A 24579-nucleotide genomic window follows, 5' to 3' on the forward strand; every position below is an offset into this window, starting at 1 on the left:
AAATCATTGCTTTTGAACATGGCAGGTGTTTTTTTTGAATCTGTAGTTGTGGTGAAGTAATGAACCCAAATTTACCTGGCTTGTCTTTGCATACATAATTATATAAAATGGGAAGCCTTTTAAAGACTAAAGGACTGTCAGATCTGTGTTTTAAGGAATACTTTTTATAAGCCTATTTTGATACTAAAATCTATCACATTTACATGGTACTAAACTTTCAGGAAATGCTACCACAGTTTGGTCTCTCTGGAGTTGTATGATATAATTTATTTTTATTCTGAACATTCTTAAACTTTATGATCTAATGTTATAAACTTTTGATTATATTTGCAGTGTTATATGCCTGCCTAGCACAGGAACGCACCTAGCATGTTCCTGCCCCTACAGGCTTTGTACTTTGTGCTCCTTTTCCCTAGAACCCTTCCTCCCTCATTATGGCCCAACCTTGGGGCCCTCACGCCAGTCAGGGCTCTGCAAAAGGGTCATCTGCTTTTGAGAGATGTTCTCTCTCTATCACTTATGTCACTCTCCATTCTTAACATGTTTTTTCCCCTACTATCAAGCATTATATTATCCACTCTTGTTTATTTTTTCAAATCAATTTCCCATTGGAATAAAAGCTTTTTATCACACTCTGTGTGATACAGTACAGGGCCTGGCATATTATAAGTATTAATAAATACTTTTTAAGTGAATGTGAATCAATGGCGTTGATCAAATCAGAAGTTTTATTATGTAGGTGGGGAGAAAGAATTCATGAACTCAATTTTTAATAATTATTTTCTGTGAGATTTTTTTAAGGTATTTATGGTCATAACAAAATAATCATTTAAATAGATGAGATTTATTCCCCTTCCCCACTCCACAAAAAAGAAAAAACAGGATTTAAATTTAGAGTATTTGGTACATAGTAGGAATTGTCAATCAGGAGGCCCAATTCAGAACACCAGCTCAGTTTATAATAGCAGTGAGACTGCACATTTAACTGCTCTGGGTTCATTTTCTTATCTTGTTTTCTTTCTAGGATCTAACCCAGTGCCTGGTACATAGTTAAGGTAGTCAGTAAATGTTGCTTAGGTGAGTGAATGAACCTATAAAATGAGTAAAATCATGAACTAGTTTCTAGTTTCCCAAAGAGCCTCCTAATGATCCTTGAACTAGAGCTTCTGGAATAAAATGGGTCCAAGATGTTTGGAAAACACTCTTCTGTTGATTCTGAAACCTGAGTGCAACATCAGAATTACCTGGAGGGCTTGAAAATGCAGTCTGTTAGGTTCACTCTCCCCACCTCCTTGTTTGCGGTAGGGCAGTGAATTTCTTGACAAGCTCTGACGTGTTAGAGGTGATGCTGGTTCTGCTAAGACCACACTTCCACAACCCCTGCTGTATCTGTATTCCTGTTGAGGTGCCTCACACCGGTGCATTGTAAGTTTTGAGAAGCACTATGGTAGCGGAAGCTGTTTAATTCTTAACACAGTGTTTCTAAAACTTCCTTGACCAGCGTACTCCTCCCTTGTATGTATGTGTATATATGTGTGTGTCGGTTTATCAATGATCATCCATCTATAACACTATACACAATGCCTATTAACATCCTTGGAACTGTTGTTCTGTGGGCCATACTTAGAAACAGAGCCAGGTCACATCTGCAGTATTTTCCACGTATAAAATGATGATTTTTTTTTTTTCATGCTTGGGTAGGTGAATTCTTAATTGTGTTAGGAGTGCAGCCTTCAGTATTGAACCCCATTGCAGAGTTGGATGGTGATATGATATTCATGATCTGCATGGAAACATTTATATACATTTTTGATTCTTGCTGACATAAATTTAGAATAAATGTAGGGATGTATAGCAAGAACAATTTCATGAAAATTAAACCCAAAATGATGAAATTATTTATTTCTCAGTATCTTTTATATCTTTCAGTCATATTTCTCTTCTGTTATAGTTGGTTTAAATCTGTCAAACCCATTTTCAGGACTTTAGGGTATGGCAAAATTAGGAAATAATTTTAGAAAACTCATGAGAGTCGAGTTTTCTCTAAATAAAAATTGTCTCAGCTAGTGTCTCCTTTTCCCTAGTTGTATTTGGAAGTTTAGGCTAATTTTGTCTCATGGTTCTGTCTACTTTGCATGTAGATTTTGTTGACTTAGCTTCTTTTTTTTTTTTTTTTTTTTCTTTTTTTGGCTGCATTGGGTCTTCATTGCTGCCTGCGGGCTTTCTCTAGTTGTAGCGAGGGGGAGGGGTTACTCTTCCTTGCGGTGCACAGGCTTCTCTTGTTGTGGAGCACAGGCTTCTCTTGTTGTGGAGCACAGGCTCTAGGCGCATGGGCTTCAGTAGTTGTGGCACACGGGCCTAGTTGCTCCGCGGCATGTGAGATCTTCCCGGACCAGGGCTTGAACCCATGTCCCCTGCACTGTCAGGCACTTAACCACTTAACCACTGCACCACCAGGGAAGTCCCTAGCTTCGTTTTTAAATATGGTTGTACCTATTCTAGCCTACTGTCTTAAAGTGATGGATATGATAAAAGATTTGGTTAGTTTATAGAAGGGAGGATATTTGTGGAAGGAGTGATGGTTACAAACTCCTTAGATGTTAAGTTTAGCAGAGAGAGTCTTCAAACTTGAACTTAGTGGAGTGCTTTATGTTCCCCAAGGCTGTGGATCTTTCCATTGATGAGTCCAGCTTGACAGGAGAGACAACACCTTGTTCTAAGGTGACAGCTCCTCAGCCGGCTGCCACTAATGGAGATCTTGCATCAAGAAGTAACATTGCCTTCATGGGAACACTGGTCAGATGTGGCAAAGCAAAGGTAAGTTTTCTTTCTCGTTTTTAAGATAGCAGTTCCTTTGTTTTCAACCATTTCCTCAGTTCTTTTTTGGCTAGTTTTATGTGGAGCTTTTAAAAATATATGACGAAGAAATGGCAGAATTGAACCTAATCCTTGGCAGATATTTGTGAGACTAAGGAGAAGCCGTGTCCCTGAGGTATAATACATCCATAGTTCTGCCATTTACCAGGTCATGGATCCTGTAAAAGCATAGTCCTCAGTACATGTTCTTTTTTTTTAGATAGAAACAGTGACTTGTGGATATGTTCACCATTGGTTAAATAAAATTTCAATTTAGTTGATATGATACTGGCTATAATATTCGGACTACATATCACTCTCCTACTGATTGATTTCAAATATTTTATTTCCTGGATTTTAATATTACACAAATATAAAAGGCATCATTCAATAGCATTTGAGAGGGAAACTACATTAAATGTCTCTACTGAGTATAAGAAAGGTTCAAATTTCAGAAATATTAATATAGACAAAAAAATGGGCCACAGAATTAAGTCAGTAATAAGTTTAATGAGATGTTTGTTTTCTAGGATCTATAGTAACATCAAAAGTAAATTTGCTGAGGGAACCTTGGATACGTATGTCAGGCATCTTGACTGTGGGTGGCTTTGGAGAAAGGGAATGAAGGGGTTTTGTTTTTTGGTTGAGAGAGGTGATTCCATCTGAATGTAAATATGTTTTCTTGTTTTTCCCTTTAGGGTATTGTCATTGGAACAGGAGAAAATTCTGAATTTGGAGAGGTTTTTAAAATGATGCAAGCAGAGGAAGTGAGTAACAAACTTAGTTTGTTAATGATGTTTTAGTTTGAAATCCGAAATATTTTCCATTGTAAGTAGAGGAAAAGAGAATATTGGAGGATTATTTTGTTAATTTTGGAAGTAATATTTTATTCAGAATATCACTCAGTTGTCTGTGCTTAAAATCATAAGTGGAAAGCCTGTAATTGGAAGGGTTTGAATTAACACTTAATATTCTGAAATATTCTGATGTTTATTCATTGTTCATAGGAGAAGAAGGTTTAGCCAGTTATTTATAAGGCTTATTATTTTTAGAAATTAGCTTTATCATATTAAATTTAAAGATTACTAAATAGTATATTTGTACTTTAGAACATGTCTTCTACCAAAATTCCCAGCTTTACATAATTCCAAGTATCTGGAGAAAAAAAGATTGCAAAGTGAAATAACTTGGAAGATACCCTTGTTGAAGGATATTGAAGAGTAGTTCTCTCATTTAAAATATCTTCTTATATTTAAAAAAGAAGTTGCATTCTACAAATATCATTTTCTTCTCAAATTATCTGGATTTCTCAGGTAGCCTGCCAAGACTCCCATATGTGATGCAGTGTGTAAAACCGTCCCAAGCTTGGGGGTGAAGGGATCGCCAGAGATCAGGGAGCCAACAGGGTAAAAAGACTTGGGTTACAAGCATCTTTGTAACGAGAAAGAGTAGAAAAATGAGGGGCAGCTGATGATAATGAAGTCCTGGGGAAGCTGCTAGGGAGAGTAGATTTTTCCTCAAAGAGGCATAGAGGGCACGGACCTTTTCAAATAAACGGGTTTTTAACAGTCTAGGCCTCACAGTTTTCTCAGTGAAGGAACTAAAACTTACCTCAAGGAAGAGCTGTGTATGTCATGGGTGTGTTAAGCACGAGCATGTATGTGTCAAACACTTAAGAGTCCCTGGCACCTAGTAAAGCTCACTAAATTTAGGTAATTGGGTAATTGTGGTGACACTCTTCTCCTATTTGTCAAGGCACCAAAAACCCCTCTGCAGAAGAGCATGGACCTCTTAGGAAAACAACTTTCCTTTTACTCCTTTGGTATAATAGGTAAGAGAAGAGTGAGTATGTATATCTCCTATATTTACTTAGGTTTATTTTTTGAGTGGGAAGGGGGAGTTAGATACATACATAGAAAAATTCCATTCATGTATTCATTTATTCGGCTACTATTACTTTTTTTGAACTATAAAACTAATCCCCAGCTGTTGTCCTTTTCTACAAAGATAAAATAGAACTCTGTAATTCCTGTAATCAAAGAGCATTTCTATAAACATTTTAGTATTTGTCTTTCTAGTCTTCAATAAAATCCGATAGTATTGTGTTATGACTACTTTTCTTTTTTTGTTTTATGTATCCCATCATAAACATCTTGTCATTAAATACTCATCTAAAACAAATTTAAAGGTTGTATAGTATTCCATTGTGTGAATATGTGTGTGTATACATATATAAAAAGCCAGTGCTCTTTTAGACATTTGTGTAGGTTTTTAAAGTTTTAAAGAATTGTGTAAGTGATTCTTCAGTGCAGGTATCTTATTATAAACACCTCTCATTTCCTTAGAATAAATTCATGAAAGTGAAATTATTGGGTCAAAGAGTATCTGTGTGATTTTAAAATTTTTGGCATCTTTTTAAAGGCTTTTGTTTCATATTGCCAAATAATATCCTCCAGCAACAAGATAAAAGTCTCTCTTCCAGCACCCTTGCCAGCTTTTTTGTCATTAACTTAATAGGTGAAGAAAAGTCTTCTCATTATTTTATTTCAAAATTCATTATTTGAGAAACTGAACACTTTGTCATATGTGTGTTAGTCCTTTTTATTTTATGAACTGCCAGTTTATTTCTTTTGTCCCTCTTCTCTTGTGGTATAAGTCTTAGATTGGTCACAGCTCTTTGTATAATTAGGATATTAATCCTTTTGTTGTTTAAGTTACAAGTATTTTTTTCTCCTGATTTTTAAATTGCTTTTGAGGGCTGTATAATAAACTTGGTAGGGAGGGGAGAGATGTGTGTAATGGAACAGTCTCTTGCCTGAGATTCTTATCACCCTCCTGTTGATAATTAGTTAGTGCAGTTAAGTTTCTGTCTGTGTTCTATTCATAAAGGCTCTCCCAACCCCATGTGGGAGAATGTTTTTTGTTTATAGTTATTTAAACATCACTATACTACTTTAGTTTTTACTTTTGACACTTAATTTTACTATTTTATTTAGAATTTATTTTAGTATAAGACTTAAGGTAGAATTATTACTTTTCTACTTAAAAGTTAATTATCCTAGTACCATCAATTCCATAGTCCATTCTTAATTCACTGAGTTGAAACAACATCTTTATCATAACATTAAACACATCAATTTTGGAGTCTTTTCTCTGTTTCTTTCTTTCTTTTTTTTTTTAAAGAGAAAAGTAAAATGTTTATTGGAAAAGCAGAGCACATGCAGAAAGATGCATGGATGAACTCTGCGAGAGAGTCCTTCTCTGTTTAATTCTACCATGATGTTATTTTAATTTTTCTTGCTAGCTTTTAAGATAACAGTGAAATTTTAAGACAACATTTCTGCTGTACAGTTTCAGTGAAATAACTTCTTAAATATTAATCTTGTTGATCCATTTCTCATTATCATAAACATAAAGTAGAAGCTGGGAAGGTATTTCATTCTTTTTGTTTAAATGGTGTGTATGTTCTCATAGCTCCCTTCATTTGGTTATTGCTGTTTATTTTTTAGAATTTATAGTGAATTTGGTAAATTGAAGGGCAGTTTAACCAATTAAATCTTTCCAGTTTATATTAACACTGTACCATTAAACCACATCAAATTTAGTGATGAAAATTTTTCAACTTTATGGTTACCTGGTTTTAAATGCATTGGACATAATTTTTCTTGTTAGGATAGTATATGGAATAGGAGAAGGATCAAGATCAAAATCAAGGGTCAGCAGACATTTTGGTAAAGTGCCAGATAGTAAATGTTTTAGCCTTTGGTTCGTAGGTTCTGTGTTGGAAATGCTCAACTTTGCCATCAGCACAAAAGCAACCACAGACAATTTACAAACAATGGGTGTGGCTGTGTTCCAACAAACGATTTACAAAAACACGTAAGAGGGCCATAGATTGTATAGTTTGCTGGACTCTGGTATAATTCACTGGACAAAATTTCTTTTATCAGGATAGTATTTGGGATGGGATCTGGATCATTATTTTGTAGTTGCAGAAAGATGAAGAAGACCTTGTTTTCAATGTCCATATTGATCTAGAATACAGTCTCGAAGTTATTTTATTAAAACTCTGATACGGTGTTTTTCCTCACAAAACCAGTGGTACATCCCTTGTGCCCCCCCCTTCTTTTCAAAGATAAAGATTAAAGAAGAGAGTAAAGAATCAGCTGTTTGGTTTATGTTAATTCGTTTTTAACTTTTAGACGCTGTAAAGGTAGTAATTTTTAAATGTTAATTGCAGTTTTGGCTGTCTTACAATGTCTTATATCATTCTTTGAGCCAAGTCCTAAGTACTCCTTGGTTTGTAGTACAGACTTAATGTGCAGTGTCCGGATATTGAGTTATGAGAAGTAAAGTTCCAGGGTTTATTTTTGCGAACCTCATAGTTAAGAGAAAACCTATATGTATATGCTGCCTTCTTTTTTTTCCCCCATTGTATGAAAATACTGTTCTCTTATATTGGGAACTCTCAGATATTATTACTTTAAGGGATGGGGGGCAGCAGTGGCAACAAAAGGTAAAACTGTAGGTGTGTGCATGCATACACAGTTTTAACCTTAAGATTAATTTAATCTCACCTGCTTAATGGATTTTTGTAAAATCTTATAATTGTGATCTGATAAACTTTCCCTTTTATATCAAGGGACTTTTGCTGCCCTCAGCTTTCTGTTCTATCTCTTCCATGCCCAGGTGATTTTATATAAAAGGGAAAAATAGCTGTTTGATTCTGTTACAGGTATCATCATGTTGGTTGGCTGGTTACTAGGAAAAGATATCCTGGAAATGTTTACTATTAGTGTAAGGTAAGTTCTGATAGTTTGTTTATAATTTGAAGTCTCTTTTGGCTCTCATTTCTTTGTTAGTCATAGCTTATGTTCCATTATGGAGGTATTGTACGAGCACATTAGAGTATATTAACTCTACTTAAATAGTTCAGAATTCATATGTGGAAATGAGCTCCAGGAAAATGAAAACCTATGTATATGCAGTGGAGAAACCCCACACTACATGTCTGGTGTTATCAACCCAATATTGCATTTTTATACTTAAATAGACAATTAAGGATTGCCAAACTGAAAACTAGGAGCATGAGAGAGAAAGACCACAATATAGAAATTGAATAATCCATCTCAGAGGAAAACCAAATATGCAAGAATTGACGAAAAATTAAAAATAGAAAGCATTCGTATTTTCAGAGATTTGTGAAGAAACTGCATTCATGATAGACAGATTGCTGTAGAAAAGGATCACAGAAGCAAAATATATTTTTTTAAGATATTAAGGTTATGATTGCTGAAATTAAAGATTCAGTTTAAAGGCTATAATATAAAGTCGAAGTGGTCTCCCCAAAAATAGAGTAAAAAGTCTAAAACAGAGAATGAGATAAAAGTGACAAAGGATAATTCAATAAATGCCATATCTAAGTAACAGAAGATTTAAAAAGAGATAAGAAGAAATTATATAAGAAATGAAGCAAGACATGAATCTTTATAGATTGAAAGGATTCTCCAAATGCCGAGCAGGATGAAAAAAACTCCAACCCAGATACATCATTGTGAAACTAAAGAAAACAGGTCAGGTCATCTGTACAGGAAGGAAAATTAGACTGGTATCATACTTCTCATTAGCAACTACAATTTCCACCGCAGGGTCTTTTTAGGCTCTACTAAGATTTTCAACTCACGAGACTTTCATAGGTCATACTTGGTACCTGTGTCCTGAACACCACAGGGCAACGTCCTCTTCTGAGAGAGTTCCTACAGCAGTCCCTGTAGCAGTTCAGCTTAGGTACAAGCAGATGAGATGACCATGTAAGGGCAGGAGCTGTCCTGGGTTAAAATGCCTCATAATCCGCAGGAGCCAGCATCTCTGGAAACGTACACTTTCCAGGATGCCTGCAAGAAACATGCCCAGTAATGAGAGTCACCACACTGAGGAAACCCAAAGCTGTAGCTTCCTGTAAGATAATTATAATTCTCCCAGTCCATGGGTAATTTATCGGTCAGGAGATCCTTTTATCATAAGCAGTGTTGCCTAGCAACATAGTTGCTATACTGTCGTCACTAAGAGAACAGAGCTAGAGATTTATTTAACCAAATACAGAAGGGAAAAAGGATTTTATTAAACCTTCATCCATAGCAACATTAGATTAAGTTAGAAGACAGTGGGGCAGTACAATTAAAGTATGGGGGGAAATGATTTTAAATCTATAAACCTAGGTCTAGCCAAAGTATCAATTTAGGTAATTACAAATGGATAAGCAAGTAATCGGGAAATTTATCCCTTACCTCTTCTTGTATGAATTCCAGCAAAACAAGGGTGAAAGAAAGGAAGATGATGTTGTGTAGGGTGTAAGAAAAAGTGGAACTCACCTAGTCCTCTAAGGTAGAGAAATCCTGGATGACAGCTCTGTAATAGGCCTAGCAAGTAATAGTTCAAGTTTCAGAATAAAAACCAATGGATTAAAAAAAAGTCAAGTGGAGTACAAGGAATAAGTAGGATGAATAAGAAGTTAAAAGATATTTGTGATATAGTGAAGGACTATAGTTTTTCCTTGGAGGAGCAAAAATACAACTTGAAACTCTTGGCTTAAATATGTGTAAAGGAGCCTTGGGTTAAATATGAAATGAATTTAAAATGGGGCATGAATTTTATTAACCATTGGCATATTATTATCTATTGGACTCATGTTTTTGAGGTTTTTTTTTTGGAGCAGTTCTGACTATTTGTGAAGATTAATACCTCATGACTTTTATTCCTACCTCAGGATCTTCCAAAGGACCAAACATTTAAGAATTTTTTAATAAAATAAAACTCATTCTATTTTGCAGTAACCATGTGGGTCTACTGTACATTTATATGTGCTAAAATACATGTGGGATCTTTAGTGAACTTATTTTTCCTGCGTGTTGAAACATCTTGGCTATTTTATTCCCCTAGCAAGTATTTTAACAATTATTTCCAACTGTGCTAAAAATGAGTAAAACAATGAGAAAGCAGAAGGATAAGTAGCTTATAAGGCTACTGTAATAATAAATAAATCATTATTATTCTGTTATCCTTTAATTTTCTTATTATGTTGCCCAAAGCATTACATTATCATTTAAAAAGGTATAAAAAAAGTCTGGAGACAAAATCTTGGTAGTTTTTTTTTTTTTTTGCATTCATTAAACAAAATTGAGAAATTGAGAATTTTTAATTTTTTTTACCATAATGGCAAAGAAGAATTGACAGAAGAATTTTCATAATTATTAGACAAACCAGAAGATGAATGCAAAGAGACAACCACTATAGGCTGTAATGATGAAGGTGAAATTGAATCATATAAGTGTAATCTCAACACTGAATCCTTGGATGATGGTACTCTAGATTTTCTCAAACTCCTGAATTTTAATGAGTGAACTGGGTTTTTACTTTTATTTTTTTTACCTGTGCTACGTGGCTTGTGGGATCTTAGTTCCCTGACCAGGGATTGAACCCGGGCCTTTGGCAGTGAAAGTGCCGAGTCCTAACCAGTGGACCGCCAGGGAATACCCTGAACTGTTTATTTTTAAGGATGAAAGGGGAAGGACAGGCATTCTCTTATAGTTAGTCATTCTACAGCAAGGAATTCATCATGCAGTATTGTATTACTGAGAAGATGACTGTCCTAAAAGTTATGGACCATTAACATTTTTAGAAGTGTTGCATTTTGAAGAGACAAATGCAAAAAGAAGAACCAGAATTGATAAACCTAAAACCTGTTAGAAATGGTTTTTGAATTTGAAATCACTGTTTTAAAAGGTGAATACGTTCCAGGTTTATTCATGACAGTTGAGCAGTTGCATTCAAAGGATGTTGTCCATTTCAGATATATATACTTTCATATCCAGGAATATAGTTTGGGGTTAAAATTCAAATGAAAATTTCTATTGAAGTTTTTCACAATCCATTTTATTCCTCTGTAAATTATTTATAAAATGATTTAAATGTAAAGGAATGAAAAGGTCCATTGGATCTAGATTATATTGTAGAAACTGGGCAGTAGAGGGAGTTCAGGGAGCATTGTTAGAATGAAGGATAGGCATGCACCTGTCCTTATCTGTAGCAGAATCAGGAGATATGGAATGGGACAAAAGTAGAGATTTAATTTGAGGTGGTTTTTCTTTTTTAGTATTACGAAGGGAAATAGTAAAGTAATTAATTTTTTTGTTGTGATAAAATGCACATACCATAAAATTTTCCATTTTAAAGTATACAGTTCAGTGGAGTTAAATACATTCATAATGTTACCACCATCACCACCATCTAGTGTCAGAACTTTTTCATCACCCCCGAAATAAAACCCTGTGCCCATTTTACAGTCATTCCCCATTCTTCCCTCTCCCTACCAGCTGACGACCACTAAACTGCTTTCTGTCTCTTTGGATCTGCTTATTCTTGATATCTCATATAAGTGAAATCATGCAACATGTGTCCTGCTGCTTTCAGTTAGCATGATGTTTTCAAGGCTTTTTCATTTGTAGCATGAATCAGTACTTCATTCTTTTTAATGGCTGAATAGTACTCCCTTGTATGGGCACACCACAGTTTCCCATTCATCAGTTGATGAACATTTGGGCTCTTTCCATCTTTTGGCTATTGTGAATAATGCTGCTGTGAACATTCACGTACAAGTTTTTGTCTGAACACCTGTTATTATCTATATTTATAGATGAGAAACTAAACTACAGAGGTGGAGGCATAATAGCTTGAGGTCACACAGGTGAAAATTGAAGCTGGGGGTACAAATCTAGGCAGTCTGATGTCAGAAACTATATTCTTTAACCACTGTGCTTATTAACCTGGTAGCTAGTAGGTGGCCAATAAATGTTAATCAGTTTTCCCTCATTTTGAGGTCTTTTTTGGGTTTGACAGCAACAATTTTACATTTTTAACCTCTACTTTAAGTAACAGCCAATTGAAATTATTGCTATGGGTACTACTGAATTTATACTTCAATGCTATATCTTTACTGGTTACAGTTTGGCTGTAGCAGCAATTCCTGAAGGTCTTCCCATTGTGGTCACAGTGACTCTAGCCCTTGGTGTTATGAGAATGGTGAAGAAAAGGGCCATTGTGAAAAAGCTACCTATTGTTGAAACTCTGGGTAAGTCTCTGGTTAGAGCATGCTTATCCATTGACATGATAGTTTACATCAACAGGGGTCTTTGGGTTTTACAGATTTTGTCTTAGAGCAGTCCCCAGCCTTTTTGGCACCAGGGACCAGTTTCATGGAAGACAGTTTTTCCACAGACGGGGGGAGGGTGGTGGTGGTTCAGGCGGTAACGCGAGCGATGGGGAGCAATGGGGAGCAACAGGCGAAGCTTTGCTCGTTCACCCGCCGCTCACCTCCTGCTGTGCGGCCCCGTTCTTAACAGGCCGCGGGCCGGTACTGGTCTGCGGCCTGGGGGTTGGGGACCCCTGTCTTAGAGGTTTACGTGGTGGTGTTTGGCTTGTAGCAATGTTGAGTATGGTTTTAACAACCAAAAAAGGTCATTAAAAATTCATATTACTCACATCAGGGAGCTTTAAATCTTTCTGCATCATGGACTGTTCTAATGCTTAAATCATGTAAAAAAAAAAAAGTAACAAATGAAACCATAGAGTGACAGAGAAATGTTTTCTTTTGACATCTCAAGGAAGATAATTGATAATTATAGATCCTAAAATGTCATTCTTGAGTTGAATTTATTAAGAACAGTAAGCATACAGTAGTTACATTGCTGTAACATAATTTTATGAGTGATATGAAAACTGTGGTAACTTTATGTATGTTATGAAACTTCTTTTTATTTAGGAATTCAAAAATGTTTAACTTCTAGTTTGCATTTTAATATTGAGAAGGCAAAAATTCCTTAAAATAATGGCTGAAAAAATTATATGGGTTTATAGTAAGGTAACCTTGAAACTTTCTAGAAACTGTATTATATAAAGTCACTATATAAAGCTAATATCAAGTAGCTTTGTAGAAATTCAACTGGAAATAAAGAAAAAGTCAGCATTTATCAGTATCTAATTAATTTTAATTCTAGAAACTGTTCATACCTTATGATGAAGTAAGCACAGGAGAGAAAACAACCTAAAATCATCCATGAGCTTGATTTGTACAAAATTCAGAGAAGCAGGGCAGGCTTCCAGAGTCTTTGATTTGTTTTTAATGTGAACTTGCATTTTTCCCTGACTTTTGGTGACTTGTAGCAATTTATTCTTTAGGGTGCTGTAATGTGATTTGTTCAGATAAAACTGGAACCCTGACGAAGAATGAAATGACTGTTACCCACGTATTTACTTCGGATGGCCTGCGTGCTGAGGTACTCTATAGATTTTTTTTTTTTAACAGAATTCCTTTTCAGAAGTTTTGGTGTTTAGTGTTCCTAACCATTCTAGTGTCTTTAGAAGGGCTGCAGGTTAGCAGCTGAGCATTTTCTGTCCCGTGTGGTTCTCCCAAGTCTTGATCCCGCTCCAGTTGTGCAGTCCAGAAACGCTGATCCCCCTCGACTCCTCTCTTTCAGTCTCCCCTACATCCATCTGTTACCAGACTCTGGATGCCTAAATGAAGATGTTTCAGTGGCTTCCTATTGTGACCAGGGTCCTGAAATGGGGCTGCTCACAGCCCTACGTGTTCTGTCCCTTGTTTCCTTCCTCAGCCTGTATCTCTCCTTTGCTCTCCATACACCAAATACATTGACTTTATGGTTCTTTCATTGTGACAAAATTCGTCCTACTGAAGGACCTTTGCTGCTGTTGTCACTACTTAGGACAGTCTAATGCCTCTTCAACCTTTGCACCTCATTTCCAACCCATTTCTACAGAAAAGCTTTGCTGACCACCCAGAACTTGCCCTGTGTTACATGTTTTCCTAGTTCCATACCTCTTACTTCAGGTGAAATCCTCTGTCCCTCTTCCCATGATACTCTAAGTATTGGGTTGGCCAAAAAGTGCCTTCGGTTATTAAGTAAAAATAAAAGACACATTTTTCATTTTCACCAAGAACTTTATTGAACAGCGTATTTGCCCTTTTGCTCCACTACCTTCTGCCATTTTTCAGGCAACTTCATAATTCCACCTGCCCAAAACTTTTTATCTTTTTGAGCAAAGAACTGTTCCAGGTGCCTTTTACAGTCTTCCAGGGAATTGAGATTTTTTCCATTAAGATAATTTTGTAAAGACCTTAATCAATGGAAATCTGAAGGTGCAATGTCTGGTGAATATGGCGGATGAATCAGAACTTCGCAGCCAAGCTGTAACAGTTTTTGCCTGGTCATCAAAGAAACATGAGGTCTTGCATTATCCTGATGGAAGATTATGCATTTTCTGTTGACTAATTCTGGACGCTTTTTGTCGAGTGCTGCTTTCAGTTGGTCTAATTGGGAGCAGTACTTGTTGAAATTAATCGTTTGGTTTTCCGGAAGGAGCTCATGGTAGAGGATTCCCTTCCATTCCCACCATATATACAACATCACCTTCTTTGGATGAAGTGGCCTTTGGTGTGGTTGGTGGTGGTTCATTTCACTTGCCCCACAATCTCTTCCATTCCACAGTATTGTACAGTATCCACTTTTCATTGCCCATCACAGTTTGTTTTAAAAATGGAACGTTTTCATTGTAAGTAGAGAATCACCTGTGAAAATACAGTCAAGAAGGTTTTTTTCGCTTAACCCATGTGGAACCCAAACATCAAAGCAATTAACATAACCAAGCTGGTGCAAATGATTTTCAGTACTCGATTTGGATATTTTGAGTATGTCAGCTATCTCCTGCGTGGTATAATGTTGATTGTTCTCAGTTAATGTCTCGATTTGATCACTATCAACTTCAACTGGTCTCCCTGACCGTGGAGCATCGTCCAGCGAAAAATCTCCAGCACAAAACTTTGCAAACCACTTTGACATGTTCGATCAGTCACAGCACCTTCTCCATACACTGCACAAATCTGTTTTTGCATTTCGGTTGCGTTTTTACCTTTCTTGAAATAATAAAGCATGATATACTGAAAATTTTGCTTTTTTCCTTCAATCTTCAGTATTAAAATGGCTACACAAAAATTCACCAATTTTGATAAGCCTTATTTTAAATGCACGCTGATATAACAGCTGTCACATACAATCTAACAAAATTGTTTTGAATGAAGTTAAAGACAACTAAGTGCTACTAGAGCCATCTTAGGGAAAAAACTGAACGAACCTTTCAGCCAACCCAATATAATAGAGCAGGAACTCTGTTGCCCAGCACAGGGTCTGCCTCATACTAGTAAATACTTCTTGAAAGAATAAATGAATGGATGAATTAATCTACTTTAAAAATTATATATTGGCAGCCCCTGTAGTGCATGTCAGTGTACGTGCATTGGTTAATTTTGAAGCTGTGTGAGGACACGTTCCAATCTCTGGATTGGGATTGGACCTTGTGGGATTTCTGGCTGGAATTTTCATTAACACTATTCATGATGGGAACAGTATTTTAAAATGTATTTATAGCCAGTTCTCTGAGCAAAGGAAGTATTTCACAAATTGATGGAAGTTGTACCTAGGTCTATTTAATTCCATTTTACTAGGTCTTAAAATCAGACTATTGATATTTAGGGTGTTAGATTTGGTTAAGGATACCCAGTGCTATGTTGAATGTGCCTTTTCTGGATGACTCAGAAGGGTCATTGGGGTTACATGTGCTTATATTATATGGTCCAGGTATGAAAGGTAAGATACAGATTTCTCTTTTGTTTTAAGCCCATAATTTTATATGTCAAACATTAACTGTTTGTTAATTCCTCTAAACTGTCCTATTTTTATTGTGATATATAACTTTTATTTGGCTTGGTTTGTTCTAGCTGTATAGGATAAGTATCTGACTTGTCTCTGATTTTAAAAATTTGCATGTAATATATACTATGTTAAAGTAGTTTGTAAGTGCTAGGGTAAATCACTTGTCTCTGAGCCTGCATATTTGCAAAAAGAATTCTACTTTTGTCTAGGTCACAGGTTTGTCATGAATGTTAGATGCGGTAATAGATTTGAATTCTTTGCAAATTGTAGTGTTACATAAATGTAATGTTATATAAATTTAAGCTCACTTATATATAGAGATTTTCATGGTTTATTTATCCTTTTTATAGTATATTGTAAGTAGAAGCAATATAAGATTATATTAATTATATTAACAATTACGTTGTTTCTATTTACAATATACTATGCATTATAATTATTAGCATAATTAGTAGTTAATTATTAGTATAATTAACTGTAGGTTTACCATTGTGGTGAAAATTACTATCTATATTCTTTTATTAAGTGTTGTTTTAGACAAATTTAAATGCTTTTCTAGGTGTACGCACTAACAGTGTCATGATGTATAAAATGAAATGAACGCAACTCATAGTTTTTGGTTTTCATAAGTATTGTCACTGTCTGCTGGTATTATTGACTCTACTTTATGTTCCTTAGGTTACTGGAGTTGGCTACAATCCATTTGGGGAAGTGATTGTTGATGGTGATGTTGTTCATGGATTCTATAACCCATCTGTTAGCAGAATTGTCGAGGTAAATACTGCATTCTCTAAGAAAGTGGCTCTCTTCATAATGACTTAGGATGCAGTGATGGGTTCATAGTTTATGTGTATTTCTCTTAGGCGGGCTGTGTGTGCAATGATGCTGTAATTAGAAACAACACTCTAATGGGGAAACCAACAGAAGGAGCCTTAATTGCTCTTGCAATGAAGGTATGTGCCTGGTCTCTCTTCTTTGACATGTGAAAATATCACCCTCACAAGAGAATGTGAAGCCATAAATTTCAGTATTACTGGCTTTTAGGTGTAGAGTGAAGAAGATTCACATTAGAGTGAAGAAGATTCACATTATTTCATAGTTTTTATTGCCTTTTGGGAACCAGTTTTATTCTTCCTGGAAATTCAGAGCATAGAGGTTTTTCACTATAACTTTATATCTCCTACATGCAGCATACAAACTAATGACCAGTGACGGATTTGTTCTTATGAAGTAATGTTCTTGTCTTCCATAATATTCAGAGTGTAGTGTGAAAAGCTGTATAAATGTGTGTAATTGCTGATAAATGCCAATTTTCAAATGCGTAAGAGGCAACATTCTTTAGTATTTCCACATGAAGGTATTAAGGCCAGCATGAGAAGTCAGCTTTTCTTTTTCCAGTCTTCCATTTCCTTTCCTTCCCCTTCCTCATTATCAATTTCTTACAATGAGTGTAGAGTTAGAGTTTGTGTTGAGGAGAAGGAGTGCTGCTCTCAGTGACCCTTTTATCTGTCCCAGTTGATCTCTTCTAAGTCCTACAGTTGATTAAATGAGAAACCTAAAAGTCCAACCTGGCATTCCCATAACAAAAATAAAACTACTTTTAAGAGCAGTCTTAGGAAACTTCGAGACTTACATAAAACAGGATGCCTCTAAATGAGGTTGATTGAATTGAGATTCAGTATAGAAATGTAGGTTGTTGTAACATTTAATTTAATAAAGTAAAATTGGTATTTCTATAATATATACATTATTTCTGTTTCCTTAACAGAAAGTCACATTCCTTTATCATCTGTTCGCCTTGTAACTAAAACAGCATAGTATAGCTTTTTAAAAGGTATTCAAAAGTTAAATAACTTAACAAGTATTTATTGTGTTATATTTAACTTTCTCTCTTTGAGAAATAAAGTGTTTGAAACCACCTCTTTATGGGTGGGGACCTCACAATTTAGGTAGGGAGTTAATAATGATGTGCTTGGAACAAATAAAAGGCAGACCAAGGTAGTAGACAGTCTTAACATCGAGCCGTATGTAAGAAGAGTGCACATTTGGACTTGGGACCTGGACTTTGAAGGGGAGGAAGGACTTAGATGGGGGTGGGGGGATAAGCTAGGGAAAGAGCAAGAATAAAAGCACAGAGAAATAAAAAAGCATGGACTGGATTGTGGCTTATGAGTTGGTTAACCTGGATGAAATGAACAGTTTGAGTGGCTCCGAGGGTGGTTAAGTAGGCTGTGTGGTGGGTTACTGGAGGATTTTTGAAAGCTAGGAAGGCGAGTCTGAACACGTTTCAGTAGACAGTAAAAAGCAATAAGCCAGGTTTTTGAATAGTTTAAAGAATATTTTTGAATATTTGGTGGGCAATGCAAAGGGTAAGGAAGGAGAAGAGCTACATGGCATTGGTAGTAGTTGGCATGTCAAGGGGTGGGGTGAACGGGAGTAGCATGGCAGCAGCAGGCAGGGTAAATTCGAATCCCCGAGAAACAAGGAGTTGAATCTGAAGCTTCTGTTGATTATAAAGTATGTATTGGCTGGGCACCTTTATTTGTTATCCTGCTTCGTTCCAGAGTTTGAGCTAGTTGAGATTTTAATATAGTCAGTGTTGAAGTTTTGCTCTGTATGTAGTTCAATAGCATGCCCTAGACTTTATCAAACACCTAGGCTTTCATGTTGAACAGGTGTGCTGCTGTTCAGAGAAATACGGTAGGTATAGATGGAGCACAGCTGTTTGAAAAATAATCCAGGTATCTCTAGCCACCCTCCCTACGAGTTGTGACCCTTGTTTCTTTGTTAAAGGAAAAAGTAGTCACGTGTTGGTGAGAATTAACTTTCCTTTTGTACCACATAGATGGGTCTTGATGGACTTCAACAGGATTATATCAGAAAAGCTGAATACCCTTTTAGCTCTGAGCAGAAGTGGATGGCTGTTAAGTGTGTGCACCGAACACAGCAGGTATCCTTCCATTTATCGAAAACTTAGTCTGTATTGTTTAACTGGTTACTGTTTTTCATTTATTATCCACCTTTAGATTTAAGCAGTCAGTGAGCATAACACAGACCAGCTCTGAAGTGTGTGTGATTCATAGTACACTCATCCCTGGTTGTTTTCATGTTCTCTTTGAATTTATGCACAGACATGTCAGTTTTGCTGCGTGAGCAAACAACTCAAATGAGCTGGAGCCTGCTCTCAGTCTCCTGGAGCTTGTGACATCAGTCTTTCGACATCTTTTTTGTTCTTGATGACAGGTTTCTGCTGTCTGTTGTCTGTGTTTTTCCACTGAAGAATGTCTTGTCTTCAGACTGAACAAAAACTACATTATTTTGTGGAAACGTGGTTACCAAATGTGTATAATTCATGTTAGTTGATCCAGCTAACAAACTGGCAAACGAAATGCACTGATATTTCAAGCTACTACCTTATCTCTGGGTGCTTTAGAATTTTTACACAGTGCAGTAAGAGTTATGTACAATAGTTATCTACAGTATATAATCATATCACTCATAGTTGCTATTACCAGCTTGATGCTTACACTTACTTTGGCCTTAAAAATATATAGCTGTTTTTACACTTTCTTTATTAGGAATTAATAAACGGTTATGTGTTTTTACCTGTGAGCAAACATTAGAAACCAGTTACATCTCTGTAGATGGGAATTAGTGAGAGGATTCCCCCTTGCCCATAATAAGTAGGAAACATTGGTTTTAAATTGCTCTACATTGAACTTGTGCCAGGAACTCTGATGATGAGGGGAAAAAAGATTTCTGTTTAGTCTTTAAAGGAACTTTTATAAACTTCAGGGAAGGGAGACAGTTGGAAACAAAACTATAAAAATAAAATGCCTGTTACTTTAAACCTTGTAATGTAAAGCTTTCAAAAATTGCATCAGAGTTAGGTAATTTTTAGCTGATGTCCCTTGTCTATATAGTTACATAGCAAGAATATGTATATGAGTTTATTTGGAAGGTGTATTTCTTTACATTTTATATATGGTCACACACTACTTCAAGATAATGTGGCTCATGTAAGTTTGAAGATTTGACTTCAGCAGTTTTGAATCTAATCTCACCATAGTTGTACATTGACTCTTTTCAGTTGGGGGTAGGGGTAGGGAGTGGCGGGATATAAGTATAGCAAGGGCGTGATTATTCTTTCCATTTGCTGACTTGAAGAGTTTCTCTTAGAAAACAAAATCAACCGATGTAACTAACAAAACCCAAACCCGCTGACCTGACTCAGGATTTAGAAGAGGTCAGCCTGGCACAGATATGAAAAATGTACCAATTTAAAAACAGCCCCACGGGACTTCCCTGGTGGCACAGTGGTTAAGAATCCACCTGCTAACGCAGGGGACAGGGGTTTGAGCTCTGGTCCAGGAAGATCCCACATGCCACGGAACAGCTAAGCCTGTGCGCCACAACTGCTGAGCCTGCGTGCTGCAACTGCTGAAGCCCGTGTGCCTAGAGCCCTGCTCTGCAATGAGAAGCCACCGCAATGAGAAGCCTGCACACTGCAAAGAAGAGTAGCCCTGCTCGCCGCAACTAGAGAAAGCCTGCGTGCAGCAACGAAGGCCCAACGCAGCCATAAACAAACAAACAAACAAAAAACAGCCCCAGGCTCAAATAGTTTGTCTTTAGAGGACTTTCATTTGAACATGACAATCTGCATTCATCTCTGCTCTCTCCCTGGAACCTACCAAAATGACAACCAACGAATAAAAGATAAACTAAAAAAGAGAAAGTATGGGAAAGACTTAGGGGGACAGGTATCTTTGAAGGTGGGGCCTAAGGCATGGGGCTAAAAAGAGGAGATCAGGTTAAAATTCTAATAAGGAACCAATAGAACTCCCCCACTTACTTTTCTGTTTCTTGAGGCCAGACCAGAAATGTCATCTTGGAGACAAGAGTGGAAGGCAGAATTAAGGTGTAAGACTAAACACAGGGTGATTAAGGGCAAGCCTAGGTCCTAGGTCCTAACTCCACTTTCTCAGAATGCTTGCAGGTAGGTATCCCCATATCCTCATTCTCCAAGTCAGAAGATTGAAGAGTTTTAGAGAAGCTGACTGGTCCCAGGGAGATCCCTACAGCATGGAGTAGTCCTAACTAAGCTAGCTCTTCGTTCATTGGTAGAGTTTACCTGCTCCTGGCCTTCGTCTTGTCACTCTACTGTGAGGGCCACCAGTTGATAAACCCTGCAGTGCCCATGGAGTTTCTAGACCTTTATTTGCTTTGGTCTTGAATGTAAGTGGACAGACAGGGATTGTGAGGTACTTGGGGAAAGCCTTCAGTATGAAAGACACAGACCAAGCCAACAGAGAAAAGGGTCTCAGAGAAACAAAGATAGTGCTGGATGCTGAAGAAAATTTCCAAAGACCGTAAAAAATGACACCAGGATACTTTAAATAGAATGTTTTTCAAATAAAGTCAAAGAATCTATCAAAAAGTAGAAAAGTCAAAGAGGTGGACAATATAAAAGGTAAGGTGTAAAAATCAGAAAATTGATGTAGGAGATCCAATATCCACCTAATAATGGTGACAGAAAATGGGAAGATTTTAGCAAATAACATCAGGAAATTTTCTAGAGGAAGAACTTCAGCTTCTAGGATAAAATTGCCCGCCAGCTGCTCAGCACAATATGTATGTTAAAGAGGGGTGGGCGAGAGAGAATAAACACACCAAGGCCCACGATCAAGTAATTTGAGGGCACTTAGCACTCTAAAAGCTTCCAGAGATTGTGGGGTGGGAGGAAGGGCAAGGAGGGGGGAGGTCCTACACCAAAGTTTAGGACTTTCCAAATGCGGCACTGCACACTGGAGGCTGGAAGATGATAGAGGAAAGCCTTCAACTGAGAGGAGATCTCTTCCCAGCTGAGCTTACATATGTGGGGGTAAAATAAAAATGTTTCCACACAAGCCTCAAAGTGTATAGCCCACACAGCTTTTCTTAGATACTGATGGATGTGTTATTCCAAGGTAAGAGTATAAATCAAGGAACAGGGAGACTTAGAACCTCGTGAGTTCTAACCAGCAGAGGGGTGAAGGGAAGCTCCTGGATGCCAGTCATGCAGCAAGCCTGGAGATGAGCCAGCTCACACTAGAAAAGGAAAGGAGAGCACAGCCCGAGGAGGGAGGTCTCAGTCATAATACGGGAGTAATGGCTTACCTGCTTATTGGATCATGTGAAAAATACATTGAGAAAGGCTTTATATGACATAGAGGAGCTTGGGAAATAATGAGTAATAGGTGTAAAGAAAAACTAAGCAAATAAAAAAAGACAGTTACTAACTTTATGAAAGATAAAACTTGAACAGGAAGAAATATATTGGGCTTCTGTAGGCCATGGAAACAACATCGTACCTTTCTGCTGCCTATTTCCCCGTAACATCTGGTTACTGCTCATCACTTGGGGACCACAGAGATGGACACTCCTCTCAATGTGCGCTCACACTGTCGTACCAAGGCAGAGGAGGACCACGTTATGCACTGGTTCCTAAATTGCCATTTGGAAGTAACACAAGTACTGCTCATGTTTATTGGCCAAAGCAAATCACATCTGACTTCAAAGTGGTAAGAGGTGCAGGGAAATACATTTCTACCGTGTGCCTCCAAGGAGAGCTGGGATGTTTGTGAACTGCTCTGGTGGCCACTTGGCTCAGCAGTGAGGAGTTAGAAAGTGAGCAGAATACCGGTGAGTTTTGCTCTGCATGTATTACAACAGTGAGGAGAAGGAATAGATAGTGGGGGTGGCCAGACGATCACCTGTCACAGTAGACAGAGTATAAAATTGGTACATGAACAAGTAGCAATAAAAACATAATTAAGGGCTTCCCTGGTGATGCAGTGGTTAAGAATCTGCCTGCCAGTGCAGGGGACACGGGTTCAAGCCCTGGTCCGGGAAGATCCCACATGCCGTGGAGCAACTAAGCCCGTGCACCACAACTACTGAGCCTGCGTGCAGCAACGAAGACCCAATGCAGCCAGAAATAAATAAATTATATATATAAAAAAATTAAAAACATGAAGATAAATACCAAAGAAAACAACCAAGAGAGTTAAAATTGGTTTGCCTCGGACTTCTGTGGTGGCACAGTGGTTAAGAATCCGCCTGCCAATGCACGGGACATGGGTTCAAGACCCCTGGTCCAGGAAGATCCCACATGCCGCGGAGCAGCTAAGCCCATGTGCCACAACTACTGAGCCCGTGTGCCACAACTACTGAAGCCCACGCGCCTAGAGCCCGTGCTCTGCAACAAGAGAAGCCACCACAATGAGAAGCCCGTGCACCGCAACGAAGAGTAGCCCCTGCTTGCTGCAACTAGAGAAAGCCCATGCACAGCAACGAAGACCCAACCCAGCCAAAAAATAAATAAAATAAATAAATAAATTTATAAAAAAAAAATAAAATTGGTTTGCCTCTGTGGAGTAGGACTGGAGGTGAGGAGGTTTGGGCAGGGGACTGTGGGTTCTCATTGTAAGTTTTTGTTTATTACTTTATTAGGGTAAAAAATAAAAAATAAAAAGTCTGATAATACCCATAATTGCAAGGTGGCTGTGAGAATTAAATGGGGTCACATGTATACATATAATAGCAGTAGTAGAAAGCCTGAACCATTGCTTGTGGGCTGACGTTAGATCTTTTTCCCTTTCCTGTTACATCGTGAGCTCAGAGTGCCTAGTGCGGAGCTGAGTGTAGCCTTGCCTTCAGTGTGGGGCTGAGGGTGTGGAGTAGATGCTGTGTTCTAAAGAGGATGCAGAAAACTCCCATGTGAGCTTTTAATCTTCAGAGTTCAGGTGCTATTCAAAGCCTTAGGCTTGAGTAACTTCCCTGGGGATTATGGGAATGCATGCCACTTGTTTTTGATTCCAACGGCAGATACATACAAATTGAAATTAACTTGAATTTATTTGCTGTGTTTTTTCTTCTTAGGACAGACCAGAGATTTGTTTTATGAAGGGTGCTTATGAACAGGTGATTAAGTATTGTACTACATATCACAGCAAAGGGCAGACCTTGACACTCACCCAGCAGCAGAGAGATCTGTACCAACAAGAGAAGGCCCAGATGGGCTCTGCAGGGCTCAGAGGTAAGGCCATTTCAGCACAGTCCCCTAGGTGGAGAGGTAATGCCTTCTTTTAATTGCAGATGAATTCATGCTTCGCATCTGAGCTGCACAGCTCTATTCCAGGGTTCGTAGAAGCCTGCCATTTCTGAAGTGTTAGGTTTTAGTTGGCTAATTGTTTCTATGTTTCCAAAACATAAAAAGTTGGGAATGTAGCAAAATATGAAATCTCTAGTTCTTACAGACCTGCAGTGGTCTCTGAGCAGGTGATAGAAATTTTATTTTAGATACGTTTAACTTGTGGGAAGGGTGATAGATAGAAGTAAGGTGATGTTACTCCTTCCTTATGTTATCACTGGGTCTTGTTTGTTAATCTAAAATACTTTCCTAAATATTAAAAGACTTAGGCCTCTAACTCTTTAAACCGAGGTGGTTACTTACTTGTTCCTCATCTGCTGACTCCTTCCCTTGCCGATCACCAGTGAGGAAAGAGGTGCCCAGACTCTGCCTTGTGAAATGCTGCTGACTGGACGGTGACAGGGAAAGGGGGTCTGCTGTGCACACACACATCGGCCGCTTCTTCTAGGGACATCGTGTGTATGTAGGGTTGAAGAGCAGGGCTTGGGGCTGTACCTGGTTTTTACCTTCTGGCTTGTGGGGAATACACACACACACACCCACCCGTGCACTTATGTAGTCTTTCTCAAGGAAATTGGAAGAGTTGGCTTCCTTAATTTTATTGTTATTTACAAAATGGAAGTCAAGCACCACAGTTCCTGGGAGCAGGAAACAAGTATATAAAAAGTATTCTTCTTATTCATGGCTCACTTAAGCAAGGGCTTTCTGTGGGATAGAACTTTTGGATAGATTTACAGGACTTCTGCTCTT

General features: G+C 37.6%; 1 protein-coding gene across 7 annotated transcripts in view; it reads left to right on the forward strand.

Annotated features, from left to right (window-relative positions):
* Positions 1-24579, forward strand: part of ATP2C1 (ATPase secretory pathway Ca2+ transporting 1) — a 117928-nt gene that overhangs the window by 72279 nt on the left and 21070 nt on the right. For all 7 annotated transcript variants that reach the window (XM_082459237.1, XM_082459236.1, XM_082459240.1 and 4 more), the window contains 10 exons: positions 2662-2817; positions 3555-3623; positions 4612-4687; positions 7592-7658; positions 11859-11983; positions 13090-13187; positions 16317-16412; positions 16502-16591; positions 18484-18588; positions 23559-23715. In XM_082459237.1, the coding sequence (XP_082315363.1) occupies positions 2662-2817; positions 3555-3623; positions 4612-4687; positions 7592-7658; positions 11859-11983; positions 13090-13187; positions 16317-16412; positions 16502-16591; positions 18484-18588; positions 23559-23715 (1039 nt within the window). The remainder of the gene's footprint in view (positions 1-2661; positions 2818-3554; positions 3624-4611; positions 4688-7591; positions 7659-11858; positions 11984-13089; positions 13188-16316; positions 16413-16501; positions 16592-18483; positions 18589-23558; positions 23716-24579) is intronic.

The sequence above is a fragment of the Balaenoptera physalus genome (assembly GCF_965194825.1).
Source record: "Balaenoptera physalus genome assembly, chromosome: 4".
Lineage (NCBI taxonomy): Eukaryota > Metazoa > Chordata > Mammalia > Artiodactyla > Balaenopteridae > Balaenoptera > Balaenoptera physalus.